This window comes from Esox lucius, chromosome 9, assembly GCF_011004845.1.
Source record: "Esox lucius isolate fEsoLuc1 chromosome 9, fEsoLuc1.pri, whole genome shotgun sequence".
Lineage (NCBI taxonomy): Eukaryota > Metazoa > Chordata > Actinopteri > Esociformes > Esocidae > Esox > Esox lucius.
In genome coordinates, this window is record NC_047577.1 from 9,200,600 (window position 1) to 9,219,353 (window position 18,754).

The following is an 18,754-nucleotide window of genomic DNA, read 5'->3' on the forward strand; positions in this document are numbered from 1 at the left end:
ACGGTACAGCTATATTGTTCCCAAAACATTTGTTACATTGTAATAAAACATGTTACATTAAACTGTAATAAGGACACCATGAATGTATGCACTATCAAATAGGGTGACTGACCTTCAGGAGAATATGGGTTGGTTCCTTTTCAAAAGGCCTGGATGGTTATTTCAGATGTCAGCTCACCACAGAACGTTATAGCAATCCACCAGTTCACTGTGGATGATGTGGCATGCGATGATTGGTCGATGCGTATCGCACCTTAAGCTTGACTAACTGACTAACTGAGGAATTAAGGCGCAAACACAACCTGCCATGAGGCAAATTGACCCAACACTCAATCAGAGAACCCGCTTGTGCCAGGAGTCTGACATGTTCTGGCCGCAGTGTTTCTAAACCCAGAGGCACAACATTGCAAGACTTCTGGGGAAATTGCAAAGCAGATTGGTACAGACCAGACAATGGTTTGAGGGCATGAGAACGAACAACACCGTCATTAGAGTGTTTCCAAAAACTACAGCCAAAATCTAGGTACAAGCCTTCATGTTAGGAGCCTGAAAGTGTCATTACACTGAAGTTGACTGACACATTTTAATTCTCATCGGAAACATCTCTATATTGACAGAATCTTTGATTTGACGACCCCTAGGTCCGTTTGATTAGTTGGATCCATTTGATGGCCCTAAGATCCAGTGACGTTTACACACAGATAGCAAACGATGACATGGCCCACAAGCGTGATCAATGAGTTATTCATTTTTGTATCCTTATTTCACCACATTTTCTTCCATCCCATGACTTGAAACTCTCAAATGTGCATCAGGGGACACGTGTCACAATCTCCAACTCTCCCGGACCGGCTGGGTGCTACTGTGATGAAGCGAGGGAAGCAACCCCAAAATTGAGGAGAGGAGATGACAATTGAAAGAGCTCACATGACAAAGGTGCCCTGAAATCTGCCTGGGGGGGCTGCCTCACAGGCTGATGTTTAAGCAGCACCGGCCAGGTTTAAGCAAGCAAGTTGATTTTAAAGATAATATTGTACATTTAGACATTTAGCAGACACTGACATACTGGTGAGATAGACACTTAGAGCTATGTTCTGGGACAAAAAGACATGCCATCTTGAGATTCCATCTAGCTACTCTATCTTTAGTACTCAGATGTCATGACCAGTATATGTTAACAGCTCCCCGCTGCCTTCTAATAACCAAAAACATCTATTTGATTGGCTGAATCAAAAGAATGGGCAGGGTTGCACTAACCTGGGCGGAGTCTCTTAAACACCTTCTTGCGTTGAAACAGGACATGAAACATTTGTCGGTTCTCAGACTCATACCAAGGAGAAGGAAAGGGAGAAGGAAAGGCTGCATTCTGGGATAGAATCACCAACTGCAAATAACGGTCGTGCAGTCTCTTGCCACAGCAACATTCAAACGCCTGACACTTACCCAAATGTAGGTCCGTCGCAGAGGGTGCACTTTCTGAGTGAAAAGTTCAAATGCACCTGGGAGGCGTTAAAAAGCAATTTCCATGCAATTTGAAGTACATCCCCCACACATTCCGACAGAACATCCACAAACGGAGAACATTCCCACCCCCTGTCAATCTATATAGGACAGTTTTGTTTGTCACCCCCCAAAATAAACACGAGCCAAACTACAAAAGAACGTCTTTAAAAGGAGAAACGGAGGGTGATGGAATGGCAGAGTCAAACACCCAATCTCATTCCCGTTGAAAAGCTGTTGGGGGACTCGAAACAGGCCGTGCATGCGTGAAAGCCCTGAGGCATGACACAGTTGAACCAGTACTGTAAAGTAGAGAAGAGAGAGACTGTAGAGAGAGACTGACACTTACAAGACACTGATACACACTAACAAGGAAGGGCTACACGAGGGCAACCCCAGCTATTGAAGTTAGGGGTGTACTTATTCTTTCCTAGTGTGTTTGCCTGGATTATGATGAGTGAATGATTGCAAAGCATACTCTTCCAGGGTCATTTGTTACGTTTGGTTACCCTTCAGTTACCTTTATCTGAAACCAGTTTTGATGGACAAATATCAATTTTATACGACATTTTCTTCCTTTTTCACATCACAGTGCTGGTAGGAAATCAAAGGCAAGTTTCTTCGCCACAGAGTTTCTAAACCCAGAGGTTTGAAAATAGGCTTCTGGAGAACTTGCACAGTAAATGTATAGGCAAGCCGAGTTTTGGAGGTTTTCACAAGTCAATGTGAGAGAAGTGCCACAGTTGCTATTTTTTACTTGAACCAATCTGGCATGAAACAGAAAGAATTATAACTACAACCACGTTGAACGTGATCAACCGACACATTAGTTTCATCAAGACAACTTAATTTAAGTTTCCATTACATCGTTTACGAGTGTGATGGGTGTCTGCCTTTCTTTATCTGAACACATTGTCTTTGTCAAGACCATCTTTGTCTCAGCTGTCAAGTAAACCTACGCCCATATGTTAGCCCATCTGTGTCGCGAAATGGATGCAAACCGCGCAGCGCAGTCGTCAGTTTCCACTAGGATTCCAGATTGCCTACTTCAAGTATCTCAGAACCTGGGCTGGATCAAAAGAACTTGGTTTGGACCCAGTTTAAGACTGGAGATGAGCTCCAAGAACAAGGTATTTTCTTGGATCAGATTGTCCTGTCCATACAATCCTATTCCCTGAGATTTAAAAGGCACGGTCGATCTTTGTTAAGTATTTGTGCTTTGAGCAGATCAATGAACACGAGCCCAGTTGATTGAGGATATGTTTTCGACAGCCTCTGCTGCCATCTAGAGGCCAAAAGAAGTGAGCGCAAAATAGAGGGAGGAGAGCCAGCGGTTCGCCTTGTGACACATTTTCTCTTTTCTTTTTCTATTGATATTCAGTCAGAAAAACTCAAAGAGGTATGGGAATATAAAATAAATTATTTATAAAAAAATATATATTTGAAGTATTTTAAACCCAGGTCTGCAACACGGCCAATACCTCCTAAAAGAACCAGGAACTTTGTAGGGAAAAGAACAGTGTTGGAAAGACAAATTTGGTTTTGCTTAAGCAGCACAAAAAGTGCGCAGTCTTCATCTCATGTGCATAGCGGGTCAATATAGAATGTATTGGTCAAGAGGAAACCAGTCTAAAGCCACTGAAAGAGGAACAACGCACATCCTCTTTTATATCTTTGCATGTTTAACATGTGGTCATGTTGACACCCAATGATAGTTTCACACCTCCTCTCTGTGTGTGTGTGTGTGTCTGGGTGTGTGTGTGCGTGTGTCTGGGTGTGTGTTTCTGGTCAATGGCAGCATTTTGCATCCATTGTGTGTGTTTGAATGTGTGTTTGCATACAGCGAGGCGTCTACAAAAAAAAAAAAAAAAAAGAATCTGAAAACAAGGCCATGTTTGCACATGTGCAGTAGCTGCCAAGAGCGCCGCATCACATCCTGTCATCGACAACAGCGTCAGTATTAGTTTGGAGCCCAAGTCTCCGCTGGCTCCGAGGTCAGGGGGAATATTAGGTAAGTTTTCTGTTTTATTGACGGCTTGCGGTTGCTGTTATTGTTGTCCGTAGGATTGTGTATCGATAATTTGCCCGAGTTTGTGCGCCTCCCGCAACGGAGTCGTGCCTTCATGTAACCTTCCAATCACATCCTGTGTGTCTCCTGTACTCCCCTCCTTCCTTTCTTTAATCCTTCCTTCTCCTGCTCTCTCTCCCCATCTGTCCCATCTCTTTCTCCCCGTTTCCTCCTCCCCCCAACCCGTTGCCAAAACCCCCTCTCTAGCTTCCTTCCTCATTCACTCCCTCTCTCGTGCCCTCTATCCCAAGTCTGTCTGCTATGGAGGCCATTGGTAAATTTGACTTTACTGCCACGGCTGAAGATGAGCTGAGCTTCAGGAAGGGGGACACTCTGAAGGTAAAGACCAAGGCAGACTCCTTCCACACTCCTAGTGTACAGTACAGGGGGTCCACGGGGGTAAAATGATAGGCAACACTTCTGTCGCAATACATAGTCATTGCAACACTTCCAGAACCCTGTTTCTTTCTCAAAAAAAACTGTTTCGCAATAGACCTGACTAACAGCATGTAGTAAGGGAGGGACTGATTACCCCCGGGGTTGATTGTAACTGGGGTTGATTGTAACTGGGGTTGATTGTCACTGGGGTTGATTGTCACTGGGGTTGATTGTCACTGGGGTTGATTGTAATAGGGTTGATTGTCACTGGGGTTGATTGTAATCGGGTTGATTGTCACTGGGGTTGATTGTCACTGGGGTTGATTGTCATCGAGTTGATTGTCACTGGGGTTGATTGTCACTGGGGTTGATTGTCACTGGGGTTGATTGTAACTGGGGTTGATTGTCACACAGGGTTGATTGTAACTGGGGTTGATTGTCAAAGCAATACAAAACTTTGAATGGTGTGTTTTCAACCCACCAGTTCAGTTCAGATAATTTGATAAGTTGCAAACACACCTGTTTGGTGTTCTAGCTTGCATATTCGGTGACTTTGTGACTATTGTCAAATAAATATGCACATATTGCAATATCTTTTTTTTGTTTCATGATACGGGTGTATTCTAGATCATGGGCATATTCTAGAACATGGGTGTATTCTAGATCATGGGTGTATTCTAGAACTTGGGTGTATTCTAGAACATGAATGTACTTTAGAACATGGGTGTATTCTAGAACATGAATGTTCCCTACAAATCGGATGTCCCCTAGAGCACGGGTGGGTAGTTTGGAACATAGGTGTGTTCTAGAGCCCTGCTCCCATTCTAGCCCTGGCTCTCACCTGTTCTCTGTAGATCCTGGTCACTAATGACGACTGGTTCAAGGCTGAGCTAAACGGAGAGACTGGATACATTCCCCGGAACTACATTGACATCCACCTACCCAGGTAAAGCTACGACTTCCACAGGACACAGTCAATTTGGTTAAATGACCCCCTATTATATTCTACTGTTTGCCCGTATATACTGTTGACGTTATTTATGGCTATTACAGACACCCTCTTTAGCGCTAATCTGCTCTGAGGCACAATTATCTCACAGGATCCGATAGGCCAGCGAGGGGCGGAACCTCACCCACGCCATGTCTTTTGCACGATGATTAAAGGATAACGTTTTGGCCTCCGGGGCGCTCTCACTTTCTTTTCCCCCTCTGTCTCACACTCTCTGCCTGTTGCCCTCTTCCCAATTAGAAAAGCTACGGTTTGTTAGAACAGTCTCATATCAGAGTAACGGGTTATAAAGCTGCACATCCACCTTGAATACTGTGTTCTGTGGTCACACGCTTTATACCACCAGGAGCCCTGTCACACCGCGGACAACTCCCAGGTAAATATACATGCGGACAGAGGTGATTCAGATGTTTCTCCCTCCCCACTTAAGCTGGTACCAGGAGAGTGTCACCCGTGGGGAGGCCCAGCAGGTTCTGATGATCAAGCCGGTGGGCTCTTTCCTGATAAGAGGAAGTCAGAGCTCCCCCGGAGACTTCAGCATCTCCGTCAGGTGAGTCGGGCACCGAAGCGTCGTACCGCGGGACGGACAGCAGGGCACCAGCTCTGTCGCGGCAGTAGCCTACTGTGGCCTAGCTGTTATTCTGGTCGCCTGGTCTGACTCTGTGCCTGATGAGAGGGACGGGGTGGGAGTGCTTCAGCCCTCTGGGGACCAGTTGAATAGCCCCCCGGGCTGTTCGGGATAACATTCTACACAACACAAAACATGTGCCACATGGTTTTCCTCACATTTGCTTATCTTTTACCTGGTCTGACGAAGCTGGCTGTTTCCTTCAGCCTTGCCCCCTCTGACCAGTTAGACAGACCTGCAGGTTGTTAAGGTAACGACAGACCTGCAGGTTGTTAAGGTAACGACAGACCTGCAGGTTGTTAAGGTAACGACAGACCTGCAGGTTGTTAAGGTAACGACAGACTGCTGAAGCCAGTACTTCAGGACTAAAATTAAACTAAGCAGGAAGATCTCGCATCTCTTTCTGTTTCTCTTTCTCTATATACCCCCACTCTCTCAATTCAATTCAACTTTATTAGCATGACAGTTATTACAACCATATTGCCAAATTTAGAAGTACAGTAAGAAGGAGTCTACACGGTAGCAGCCCCATTTAAGGTGACATCAAGAACAACAATAACCAGCATTGTCTGAAATATTCAGCAATAACAAAATGCTCAGAGTGAACAACAGGTACAAATAAACAGATAAGAGTCATATAAACAACAAGTGCAAATAAACAAATGACCATGATTACGATCGTATTGCTAAAGCTTTTCTCTCTCTCTCTCCTCTTCAGACATGAGTCAGATGTGCAGCATTTTAAAGTGATGACAGACACCAGAGGGCAGTATTTTCTCTGGGCTGAGAAGTTCAGCTCCCTCAATAAACTGGTGGACTACTACAAGAAGAACTCCATTTCCAAACACAGCCGCATTTTTCTGCAGGACCCAGAAACAGAGGTACTGCTTGTTAGTGGTCACAAATGGACCCGGAAACAGAGGTACTGTAAATGGCTCTAAGGGTTTTTTAATTAAATAAATCATGGTAAGAAGAAGTCCTGCTCCAAACACAGCTGCCTGTGCCTGCTGGACACAGGAACACAAATGAACAATTTCTTGATTTAAAAAAAAATACACAAATTATTACAAATGTTTGTAGTAAGCTGGGGGAATTACATCAGCCATGTGTACAGCTGAAGGGCAAGAGTACAGATTTTAAAGATGTTTGTGATTCATCCCGACAGAGAGGACCAAGCCAGACCAGAAGTTCCATAACCTCACAGCCTCTTCCCCAACCCCCCTCCTCCCAACAGACCTGGCCCCGCACAGCTGATCCTGTAACCCAACCACAGGTAGGCCCCACCTCAACCACCCCCCAACACTCCACCTCAAAACACTCCACCTCAACACCCCACCCACCCCTCGACACTCCAAATCAAAACCCCACCCACCCCCCAACACTCCACCTCAACACCCCACCCACCCCCCAACACTCCACCTCAACACCCCACCCACCCCACGACACTCCACCTCAACACCCCACCCACTCCCCGACACTCCACCTCAACACCCCACCCACCCCCGACACTCCACCTCAACACCCCACCCACCCCCGACACTCCACCTCAACACCCCACCCACTCCCCGACACTCCATCCCAACACCCCCGACACTCCACCTTAACACCCCACCCCACGACACTCCACCTCAACACCCCACCCACTCCCCGACACTCCATCCCAACACCCCCGACACTCCACCTTAACACCCCACCCCACGACACTCCACCTCAACACCCCACCCACCCCACGACACTCCACCTCAACACCCCACCCACCCCCCGACACTCCACCTCAACCCCCCACCCAACCCCCGACACTCCACCACATATTTTTCACCCCATGTGTGTTTGTGTGTGTGTTGATACCACAGTGCCTGGCCAACTTAGTTCACGTCTGTGTGTGTATGTGTGTGGGTGTGTTGATTTGTTGATTTTAAAAAAAATACACAAATGATTACAAATTTCTGCAGTAAGCTGGGGGAATTACATCAGCCATGTGTACAGCTGAAGGGCAAGAGTACAGATTTTAAAGATGTTTGTGATTCATCCCGACAGAGAGGACCAAGCCAGACCAGAAGTTCCATAACCTCACAGCCTCTTCCCCAACCCCCCTCCTCCCAACAGACCTGGCCCCGCACAGCTGATCCTGTAACCCAACCACAGGTAGGCCCCACCTCAACCACCCCCCAACACTCCACCTCAACACCCCACCCACCCCCCAACACTCCACCTCAACACCCCACCCACCCCACGACACTCCACCTCAACACCCCAACCACCCCTCGACACTCCAAATCAAAACCCCACCCACCCCCCAACACTCCACCTCAACACCCCACCCACCCCACGACACTCCACCTCAACACCCCACCCACCCCACGACACTCCACCTCAACACCCCACCCACTCCCCGCCACTCCATCCCAACACCCCCCGACACTCCATCTCAACACCCCACCCACTCCCCGACACTCCATCCCAACACCCCACCCACTCCCCGACACTCCATCCCAACACCCCCCGACACTCCACCTCAACACTCCACCTCAACACCCCCTGACACTCCACCTCAACACCCCCTGACACTCCACCTCAACACCCCACCCACCCCTCGACACTCCACCATAACACCCCACCCACCCCACAACACTCCACCTCAACACCCCCCAACACTCCACCTCAACACCCCCCAACACTCCACCTCAACACCCCACCCACCCCTCGACACTCCACCATAACACCCCACCCACCCCACAACACTCCACCTCAACACTCCCCAACACTCCACTTCAACACCCCCCAACACTCCACTTCAACACCCCCCAACACTCCACCATAACACCCCACCCACTCCCCGACACTCCATCCCAACACCCCCCGACACTCCATCCCAACACCCCACCCACGACACTCCACCTCAACACCCCACCCACCCCCCAACACTCCACCTCACCTGTGTTTGTGAATGTGAACATTGATCGCAGTGTGTGTACCTGTGTTACAGCGCGCGGCTGGTGGGGCAGGCGGAGGTCTGAGGCAGGTCAAAGCACGGTACGACTTCATCGCAGAGGAGGTAGATGAGCTGAGCTTCAGGGCCGGTGACATCATCGAAGTGCTGGAGTGCTCTGACATGTCGTGGTGGAGAGGAAGGCTCATGGGCCAGACAGGACTCTTTCCCACCAACTACACCCATCCTGTGTGAGGAAGTGAGAGAGAGAGATGCAGTGGTTGGAGATGAATGTGTCTCTTTTCACATCACACTGCCCTTCATTGCAGCCCTTCTGAACGAAAGCGATCATGATATATTCAGATCTTTGGGGTTTAGTAGCATTATCTTAAAAAAAAAAAATGTTGTCTTGCAAAATAGACATACCAAAAAAATATGTGTAATCAATCAAATAACAATATATTTGTTACACTTTGTAAGCTATATAGAGTATCTATATTTATTAGATGTGCTTGTCAAAGACAAAGCATGACTTTAGAGTTCTCTGACTGTCTTGTATTTGTTTCCCTTGGTCTAGCACCTAAAACTATAAAAGAAATGAAGACAAAACCATTTCTCAAACACCCAGATGCTCCGACGGTTGCGTGGGAACTATGGCAATATATAAATGAGCTTCCAATGCATTTCAATGGTGAAATATGTACCATAGAAAAAAGAGTTTGGCCGTTCAGACTGGCCCAACTTGAGGAGCTTCCATTTAAACATGCAATTAAAACCAACTTTAAACTTCAAGTCAGAGAGACTGCACCAAATGTGTTTCACGTGTTAAGGCAATCAGAACCTATTATTCTAACATTTATAAACTATTAATACACTAATTACCAAATTACATAATTACTAATAGCAAAACTAGCGTAACTACAAAACAGCATCGCTTGAATAATTAAATATAGTCAGACTAAACCAATCAGGCTTCAAGTGTTTTTGCTATTCCAAAATACAATTCTGAAATGTGTATCTACTATGACTATAATAATTCGCTTAATTTCCATAATTTAAGTTAAATACCCCAAAACAGTATCTCTTCAACCAATCAAGCTACAAAAACCAAACCAAGTTTCTATCACATGTTTCGGATATTATGAATTACTGAGTATGAGTAATTAATGCAATCTGCAAAACTAGCGTTAATTAACCCTTTACCTTAAACGCTAGAGACCAAACAAATTTTTTTTCGTGTTTTTTGTTTGTCCCAACTTGAAGTATCTTTTAACGTAAACAACCTGGCAAGCACACCACGTAAACGTCCTTTCTAGTTTGTAACTTTCGTTTTAACTGTTTTTAAAAAAAATTACCATTACCACAGATTTAAGAACTAAGGCATAATGAGGTATGGTGTATCCTAACGTAGCTGACGTTCGAAACAATGAAAAAACATAGACGTGGTGTAACATGCGTTGTCATATAATCCCCTATTATTTAGCAACCTAGCCTGTATGCCTAGGTCTAAATGTAATCGTGTATTACCTCTCAGTAAGACAACAAGACAGGGGTTCACTTTTCGCTGTCTATTGATGGGGTCTTATGTCCACCACCACTGTCCAGCAGGGGGCAATATTTGGCATTCATTTCTGTTGTTCATGATCATGACATTTGGCAAAGAAAAGTTATATATTATTAAAAATGTTTGAACAAATAAAGGATGCATTGCCTCTTTTCCCCATATTGCTGTTTTGTCAAATGTTAGTTTTCAGTTTCACGCAGGGGCTCTGTTGCTGAACAGCTAGCCAGGCAGGTGTACGACATCTATGTCATTTTATTACAGGCTAATGTCATTTTATTACAATCAACGAGTTTTAATGAAGAAAGTAATACTGCCTGGTTCTGCCTGATTCAGTGCATATTTCCAGTGCACAGCTGTCCCAAAACAAGTGGAGGAAAATGTTGTGTGCTGTGATGGTTGGTAGACTAGGCTGATTAAGCCAATACTATCCCGCCAGGGATTTCACACGACTTTCCATATCGGATAATAAAAGCCAGGTTTGACAGACCATTTCATAACATAGCCGACAAGAAACGTTCCACTAAAGAAGAATGACGTCATATAATGCACGAAGGACAAATCCTTGCATAAATGGACAACCTGTGAAATCCAGACAACGCGTTGTATGCAGTAGCCTAGAGATTAAAAGTGAATATGCATTGTTACAGATTTAGTGCAACCATGGGATACTTTCTGTGAAACCGCAAGCGAGGTGTAGGCTTCTACTCCAGGCCCGCCCTTTTTTCAGGTAAGAAAACCCTTTCAAAGTCAGCTGTTGCACTAGTAGGTGGGGTCAAGCAGCATCTTCCGGAACCAAGTACAAACAAGCCGGTTGTGTTCTGTATAGGCACAGCTCCGGTCCAGAGTTGGGATTGATGTCGAACCATGGCGGAGTCGCAACTGAGGTGCATGGATGACGGTAACATCAACGAGAAGGTCCCGGAGTCCAACCCGGAGTTTTACTACAGCGAAGAACAACGAGCGGCGGTTGAGCAACTACTTAAAAACGGCGATGGTGCTTTCAAAATGCGACTGAAAGAGGACAACCTGACAGACTTTCTCTCAGCCCGTGAGATTAAAGAGATACGCAGAACTTTCAAACAATATGACACCAACGACGAAGAGAGGTGGGGAGAATCAAATACGAAAACCAACGACACCAAAGCGGACTCCGGGGTTCATTCGACATACTGGCCGCAGATGTCAGACACCGAAGTGCCCCCGCTGGACATCGGTTGGCCCAACGGGGGATTCTTCAGGGGGGTCACGCGCGTGGCAGTTCACACGCACCCTCCAAAGGAAAAGGCGCCTCACATAAAGGAAGTCGTGCGTAGGCTGATCCAAGAAGCTAACAAGGTGAGGTCCAATGTTTACTAAGGCAATAGTGTCAGGATTGCTGAATCATTAGAATCACCATGGTTGTGTGGTATTTGTGGTTTGTTATCAGGATGGCGATAGGTAGTCTGAGGCATGTCTAAAATGTTAGGAAAGTAGAGAACTCACTAATATAACAGAGCAGTTTAGAGGGGATGCAGTGAATGGAGAGAACTGACAGGTTGCAAATCTGCCAGCGTGGATAAAATAATGATTGGAGTCAGTGAAGATGCAGTCTTGGACTTTTGCCAAGAACGCTTGAGACAGTGATACGTGCATTTTCTGTAGCTGGGATCAATATCACCACATGGATAAGATAACCATGAAACTCCAAGTTTGAAACCAAGTAGTTTTGAGGACATCTGACACAGTGTTTACACACATGATATAGTGCACGCCCCGTTTTTGCCTTTTGACAGTACAACTTTTCCCACCAGTGGCCAACTATCCCCAGAATGCATCTTTAAATTATTTCTGAGGTCAAAGTTGATTTCCTTATAGACTACACTGACTGGTTTAACCAGTAACCTATCTGTGAGAAACTACTGTTGTAACCTACTGTCTCCTGTAATAATGGAACATTAGGTTAGCCTTCACGCTAAACTCAGGCTAAACACGCTTACCTTCAACCTACTACTTCTGTGATTCACGGTCGAAGCTCATTGGAGAGCTCTGACGTGAACGCTTCCTCTGTAACCATTTCTTAAAGGTGCCCTTCGGTCACATGATCCTGCTTCTGAGAAGTTGCAAACAATCGCCGTGCAAACGGGTGACTGGTTTAGAAGACCAAACGTGTGACCTCCGGTTCTGGCAGACAGAGCAGGGTTTCCTCCTCCCCAAACGACCCAGTGCACACCCGAACCTGGTTTGATGGGGCGAGTGGACTTCTGGACAATGTGGGATTGCTTAGAGACCGAACAGAACAGTGTGTTTTGGTGTAGCTTGACGGTTAAAATGGGTTGCTCATGTGACCGGAATGCAACTGGGACCTGACTAAACAGAACTGCAGTGAGTTTACTTCCACACCTTCGTGGCGAATAAACAACCCTCCAGAATGTTGACGGTAAATATGGCGTTCAGGACCCTGAGCCGCTGATTATTTGAGCTGCCCTTAGTAACGTTTGTTTTGTAGTGCCACGCTGCCACGCTGAGTCATTTTGGACCCCACCCTCAGAGCCACACACAGTCCGTCAGCCATGCAGTCACACACACACACACACACATTGTATAAAATAACACACACACACACACACGTTTACGTCTTCATCCGGTATGACTGAGTCACTGTTGTTGATTTATTTTGGCTGGTCCCCACGTTGTTAGAGGTGATATAATGTATGAAGACCCCTCTGTGTGTGTTGAACACATGGTTATGTTGTGTGTTTCGGAATCCTTTTGGATTTACAAGTTGCTGTAACAGTTTGATTAGATTTGTCAAATTCACTCCCTACAGGGATTCCCCCCAGGTAGGTCCCGCCTCCAGGATGTACAGGCTCTCATCTAGGTTCAGACCCAGGATCAGTGTTCTCCTCCCGCAATCCTAACATTAATCGTTAACAGGGGAAACTCCCAACTGGCCAGCGATCAGTGACTGATCGCATTCTATCCCTGCTCCTAATTCACATCACATGTACTGTAAGTGTGTCAATAAGAAACTATTGTCCTTTGTCACATTCACCAAGTGTGAGGGAGTATCAGGGTTGGTTGTTGGATCAGTTGGTCACCTGTCCTTGTAATCTCACCCATGGTTTTGAAAAGCCAGTGGATCCAAGATGAGCAGCACTGCTACTCCGATGCTGTTTTGTCCACTGAAGACACCCAACTCATCACAGATTCTGGACTCAAAAAGCGAGCTGAATGGAGATTGTTCATTGAGCTTGATTTATTTAGTCAAGGGGCTTGGTTTACTCTTTGTCTGCAAAACCTTCCCCGCAACAGTTTTCCTTTCTCTACTGTTGCCTTAAAAGAAACTAAAACCTAAATTGGACAGGACCAGTTCTTTGAAAACATAGCAACAGATAATACCGTGGCTCATTCCTCAGGTATTTTTATTTTGAACTCCTTCCCACATGGTCTGTCTATCTCTGCTTTTTCTTAGGTGATGCATGTCTCACTGAAACTCTGTGCCATTTATAAGCAACCAGTAAAACACTTCAGTTATAAGTTCACACCTTTTTTTCAGCACCTTTTGAATTTAAGCCATCATATTCAGATCATCTATATGGGACTTTGTTGAACTTCACAAACCCTTTCAGACTTTTCAGAAATTGTTTTTAAGACTTGGATTTGTGCCAAAAACGCTATAACATATATATGTTTTAATTTGAATGCATTTGCAATGTTTCTCCCGCCAGATGCAAATGCTTTGATTACCCCACCTCAAGGTATTTAAACATAGTTTGACTCTGTCTGATTACCCCACCTCAAGGTATTTAAACATAGTTTGACTCTGTCTGATTACCCCACCTCAAGGTATTTAAACATAGTTTGACTCTGTCTGATTACCCCACCTCAAGGTATTTAAACATAGTTTGACTCTGTCTGAATACCCCACCTCAAGGTATTTAAACATAGTTTGACTCTGTCTGATTACCCCACCTCAGGGTATTTAAACATAGTTTGACTCTGTCTGATTACCCCACCTCAAGGTATTTAAACATAGTTTGACTCTGTCTGATTACCCCACCTCAAGGTATTTAAACATAGTTTGACTCTGTCTGATTACCCCACCTCAGGGTATTTAAACATAGTTTGACTCTGTCTGATTACCCCACCTCAGGGTATTTAAACATAGTTTGACTCTGTCTGATTACCCCACCTCAGGGTATTTAAACATAGTTTGACTCTGTCTGATTACCCCACCTCAAGGTATTTAAACATAGTTTGACTGTGTTTGTCTCTCCAGGTAATAGCTATAGTCATGGACTTGTTGACAGATGTCCAGATACTGCAGGACCTGCTGGATGCAGCTTCGAGGCGCTCCGTGGCTGTCTACATCCTATTGGACGCCGGCGGAGGGCCCCACTTCCTGGATATGTGCTGCAGGCTGCAGATTGGAGCTCATCACCTACGGGTAAGAGACCTGCCCCCCCCCCCCACTGAGGCGGCGCTGTTGAAGACCTTTCCGGGGAGCACCCAAACCCCCCCAAAACGCATTACAAACCTCTCATGCAGTGTTCTTAAATAAGCGTATAAACAACACTTTGCCTAATAATGAGGTTTTTGAATATATCTTTTTAATTATATGTGTAGCTGGTTATTTCACTGAGCCTGCTTTGGCCCCTGAGCCGTCAGGAGGTGTTGGGAACCCAGTAATGTTATTTTGCCATACACATAGAATGGTCCAGACCCCACTCGCTTAACCAGCTGAAGTGTCATTGGTTCTGTTACACTTCGATTGGCCGTGTGATATTGAGCTCTTGGCCAGAATGACCGTCCCACCGAAACAGGCTAATATTTCAGGGGGGTTTCTGCCAGCTCTCACACAGAAAGTGTGTCGCCACCATGTTATCATGACTTTAGCATGGCAGATATGTTTCAGTGTAGTCAAGGTATTCAATTTATGTTGTTTATTTTAAAAGAAAACAGTATTTTGTAAATGGGGGGGGGGGGGGGGTTGTTGTTGAAAATAACAATAATTGTCTTTTCTTATTCATGGGAATATTTGGGATTATATTTTCAAAACTTTTGAAACTAAATGTTAATTAGACATAGGCGACCGTGTGTTCATGGCAGAGCCCCGATCATACAGAACTTTTATTTTGGTTTGGAAGTTCTGTCAATATAATGGACATCAATGCCTGCAAGAGTGACCAACCGTATGTCGTTATGAAATGCATGGAGCGCTTATAAAGGTTCAAATATGCCCAACGACGAGGAACAAGGTGCCACATTACTGACGACAACAGTAGTACAATGGCACGAGCTCTATCTGTGAACTGGAAAGCAGGCAATCCTTTTCTTCGCATTGCGGAAACAAATCACATCATTGTGTAGGAGCTCCTCCAAGAGTATGAATTGGGCTGTTTCAGAAGATTTAAATCACAAGCAGCCCTCCTACTCCGTGTCGGGGGTCCACCAGCATACCTCCTGCACTACGTCAGCCCTGGTTTCTGGAAAATCTGGGTCCAGCAGGGGAGCGAATGAGTGATTGCGGAATTTCCTTTCTTTTTCGGGTTCAGACCAAACCCGACGTCTCATTCGGCATTGTTGTCTTTATTTGTTATGACATTTCAGCCCTCCGTTGTCGATGCTCCGTTGTCGATGTAATGCGTCCCCCGGCTGAGTTAAGCTACCAAGCCCTGACCGATAACCGATCGGTGTCGCGGGGTGTTAATGACTCTATGGGGGGGATACTGTTGGTCTGGTCGGTGGGGGTTCACGGTTCCCGGTGAGGGTGATGCACTGTTCATCTGGTCTGGGAGGTTGTGGGTGTGGCTCGACAGTCTGGATTGCTGGAGGTGGTGTTCATGAAAGCGGGGGGTGGTGTTCTGTTGATCATCAGTCGATGGGTTTCAGTCAGGGGGGGTGAGGGGAAGGGGAGGGTTATATTGTTTTTAGGCTGTGGACGTTTGACTACATGTAGACGTGGCTAGTTTCTGTATAGTAGGTGTGACAACAGTTGACCTAAAGGATTTCTGTTTGAGTGTTAGATATCTGTGTCAACCTGCTTGACCTCGTTTCTGTTGACAGTAGTCAACGCTTTGGCTTTCATGTCATTTCCTGTTGCTACGTCGCAGCCCTACTGAAAGCCCCCCAAAAAATGAATGTCATCGTGAAATTGATATTTTTCTCAACAATGTAGATTTCCAAAATAAAGGCGGACATGACTTGGGATGTAAATGGTAACTGTGTGTGTGTGCGTGTGTGTGTGTGTGCTTCTGTCTTTCAGAATATCAGGACCCGTACAATTCAGGGAACTGGGTTTGGTCTGTCCTTTGGCAGGCTTCCAGGGTCTCTGTGCAGTAAATACATGCTGGTGGATGGAGAAAAGGTAGCATTTGGCACTTACAGGTGAGAGTCTGTGTATTTTATTGTGTTGTTTTTGTGTTTACTGTGTGTGTGTGTGTGTTTACCTGGGATCATATTTGACACCAAAACATTTGGCTTTCCTTCCTAGTTTCTCGTGGAGTTCGTCTCGAATGGACCGCAACATGATCACGATCATGACCGGACAAGTGGTTGACTTCTTTGACCGTGACTTTCGCGAGCTCTACGCCGTCTCAGAGAAACTGGACCTGTACGAGGAGTTCCACCTCAGCCCGCCCCCGGACACGGCCAACGCCGTGCTGCTGAAGCCGGAGCCCTCTAAGCCCCACACGCCCGTCGCCACGTCCAGGTTCCAGGTCAGCTTGGGCGATTCGCGTAAAGGCAGGCTCCAGGTGCCCGCGCACAAATACCACAACCCCAAATACTCACTGGCATTTGGCAACAGTGGTCCCAGACAGACGGAATCCTTACAGGACCTAACAGACAGAGAAGCTACGTCTGATACCGTGGCTCCTGAGACACACGACCCGGCCCGGACTCTAAACCGGACGAGCACCGAAAGGTTGGATAAGCTCTCTCCTCTGCCGCTCAGAAGCGGGAAAGGAAGCTCGAAAAACCAAAGTCCGGATAAGAAATCCCTGTCCTTCAAGAAGTTGTTCCGAGGGAAACCGGCAGCCAATCAGAATGCGCTCGCCCAGGGTGACGGCGTGGCCACCGGCCCGGTCCCCTCCCCTGCGCCGTTGGCATCCAACGTCACGGAGGAGAACTTGGAGGTGACAGTGGTTCAACCGAAGAATAAGAGGTCCAAAATGGGCCGGAAGAGTGTCTCTCTACAGGTTGTCAACACGCAGGACAACAACAGTAAGTATGATCAGTCAAATGTATTTATTAAGCCCTTTTTACAACAGCAGTTGTCACAAAGTTCTTTACAGAGACACCCGGCCTTAAACCCCAAGGAGCAAACAACAGTAGTGTTGAATTTCAGTGGCTAGGAAAAACTCCCTAAGAAGGCCGAATTTTAGGAAGAAACCTAGAGAGGACCCTGGCTTAGAGGGGTGACCAGTCCTCTTCTGGCTGTGCCGTGTGAGATATTAAGAGTCCAATTGGAATAATTAATAAATGCATGTGGGCTAAATCCATAGTCTATTTAAATTTAGACTAGGTCAGAAGTATGACCAGATGGACAAGGAGAGGGACAGCAACGGGCCTCCCAAACCAGGTACTCCGCAGGTGTGGACCAGGACCTCATGTCCTCCTAAAGTTTAAAACGGGAAGAGACTGGGAAAATTCAGAAAATGCATTTCTCATATCAACAACGATTTATAGTGGAGAAGGAGAACTTAGTGGGGAAGGAGAACTGACCCAATCCCCCAGCACAATAGTATAGCAGCGTAAGACCTTGGAACTGAGACGGGGGGTCCGGCGACACTGTGGCCCTACCCGGAGGAGGCCCCGGACAGGGCCCAACAGGCAGGAAGTCAATCCACCCACAGTATGAGTGTCTTTTGAAGCCCGGGCTCAATCCACCGAGAGCAGAGTGTCGGCAGGTTTTAGCTCCATTCAGGATTTAAGAGTGTGGACATCAGATTGACGTTAGAAGGACTTAACAGTCAGTGTAAATAGCAGTTCCTCATGTCATGGTTGAAGAAGGGTGGACAAGTTTCAGTCATTTGAGAGTGGATGTCAGTTTCTTTTAGTGATTTTACCTAAGTCCTCTCTCTCTCTCTCTCTCTCTCTCTCTCCCCCAGTCATTGACCTTTACTCTCTTTCTTCCTCACTCCCTCTGTTTCAGGCGTGAGAGGCAGCAGGTCGTCAACAAAGAACAAGTGTGTTCAGTCCTAAGTGGATCTCTTCAAGAAGCCAAGAAGACCTTTTCTTCTTTTTTTTTCTTTCTCAAGGCCCTCCATTGAATTACCTAATAACTTTGGAATTTTCAGCACTAAGTGCCGACATTTGTCGATTGTACCTGTTTTGTAACAAAAATATGTTCTTTTGGCAGATATAGTATTCCAAAGCCTTTTAAAACACTGTCAGAACGTTTACAAAATGTACTTTACCATGTAAAGAATTATCTACTGCTGAATGCTGTCACGAATTGAACAGATGCATGTTTTAGGTCTATGTCAATTGTAAGCAGATTTCGGAATGGACATCCGAGCAGTTTCCTTACTACAACAGTTTTATTTTCCATAAGTGTGTGAGTGTGAGTCATGTGTCCTGACCTTTGAGGCTGGACTCATCAGTATTCATCCTGTGTGTTGGATGTTGAAGGTTTCTCACTGTCGTCACTGGAATAAAGAATGATTGTGATTGTGGGCTGCCACCCAGTGGCCGTA

At 46.0% G+C, this 18,754-nt stretch overlaps 2 protein-coding genes across 3 annotated transcripts; both read left to right on the plus strand.

Moving 5' to 3' along the window:
• The first annotated feature begins 3,390 nt into the window (after positions 1 to 3,390).
• On the plus strand, positions 3,391 to 10,237 carry grap2b (GRB2 related adaptor protein 2b). Of its 2 annotated transcripts, none has more exons than XM_029122009.2 (8): positions 3,391 to 3,511; positions 3,820 to 3,907; positions 4,801 to 4,892; positions 5,386 to 5,505; positions 6,302 to 6,464; positions 6,749 to 6,856; positions 7,621 to 7,728; positions 8,570 to 10,237. In XM_029122009.2, the coding sequence occupies exons 2-8, from the start codon at positions 3,830 to 3,832 to the stop codon at positions 8,765 to 8,767; spliced, it is 867 nt and encodes a 288-aa protein (XP_028977842.1). In that variant the 5' UTR covers positions 3,391 to 3,511; positions 3,820 to 3,829; the 3' UTR covers positions 8,768 to 10,237. The 2 variants fall into 2 exon arrangements, with proteins under 2 accessions (XP_028977842.1, XP_028977841.1); XM_029122008.2 differs by having other exon boundaries at positions 3,393 to 3,511; positions 3,776 to 3,907.
• A 91-nt stretch (positions 10,238 to 10,328) lies between these two features.
• On the plus strand, positions 10,329 to 18,733 carry fam83fb (family with sequence similarity 83 member Fb). The gene is made up of 6 exons (XM_020049823.3): positions 10,329 to 10,803; positions 10,903 to 11,411; positions 14,335 to 14,502; positions 16,321 to 16,442; positions 16,549 to 17,279; positions 18,211 to 18,733. The coding sequence occupies exons 2-6, from the start codon at positions 10,941 to 10,943 to the stop codon at positions 18,258 to 18,260; spliced, it is 1,542 nt and encodes a 513-aa protein (XP_019905382.3). The 5' UTR covers positions 10,329 to 10,803; positions 10,903 to 10,940; the 3' UTR covers positions 18,261 to 18,733.
• The last annotated feature ends 21 nt before the right edge of the window (positions 18,734 to 18,754 follow it).

Excerpts from the sequence above, each read along its gene's own strand:
- grap2b (XM_029122009.2), top strand. The coding sequence starts at position 3,830 with ATGGAGGCCATTGGTAAATTTGACTTTACTGCCACGGCTGAAGATGAG. Across the intron at positions 5,506-6,301 it reads GACTTCAGCATCTCCGTCAG|ACATGAGTCAGATGTGCAGC; the intron begins GTGAGTCGGGCA and ends TCTCCTCTTCAG. Across the intron at positions 6,857-7,620 it reads ATCCTGTAACCCAACCACAG|AGAGGACCAAGCCAGACCAG; the intron begins GTAGGCCCCACC and ends TCATCCCGACAG.
- fam83fb (XM_020049823.3), top strand. The coding sequence starts at position 10,941 with ATGGCGGAGTCGCAACTGAGGTGCATGGATGACGGTAACATCAACGAG. Across the intron at positions 11,412-14,334 it reads TGATCCAAGAAGCTAACAAG|GTAATAGCTATAGTCATGGA; the intron begins GTGAGGTCCAAT and ends TTGTCTCTCCAG. Across the intron at positions 14,503-16,320 it reads TTGGAGCTCATCACCTACGG|AATATCAGGACCCGTACAAT; the intron begins GTAAGAGACCTG and ends TCTGTCTTTCAG.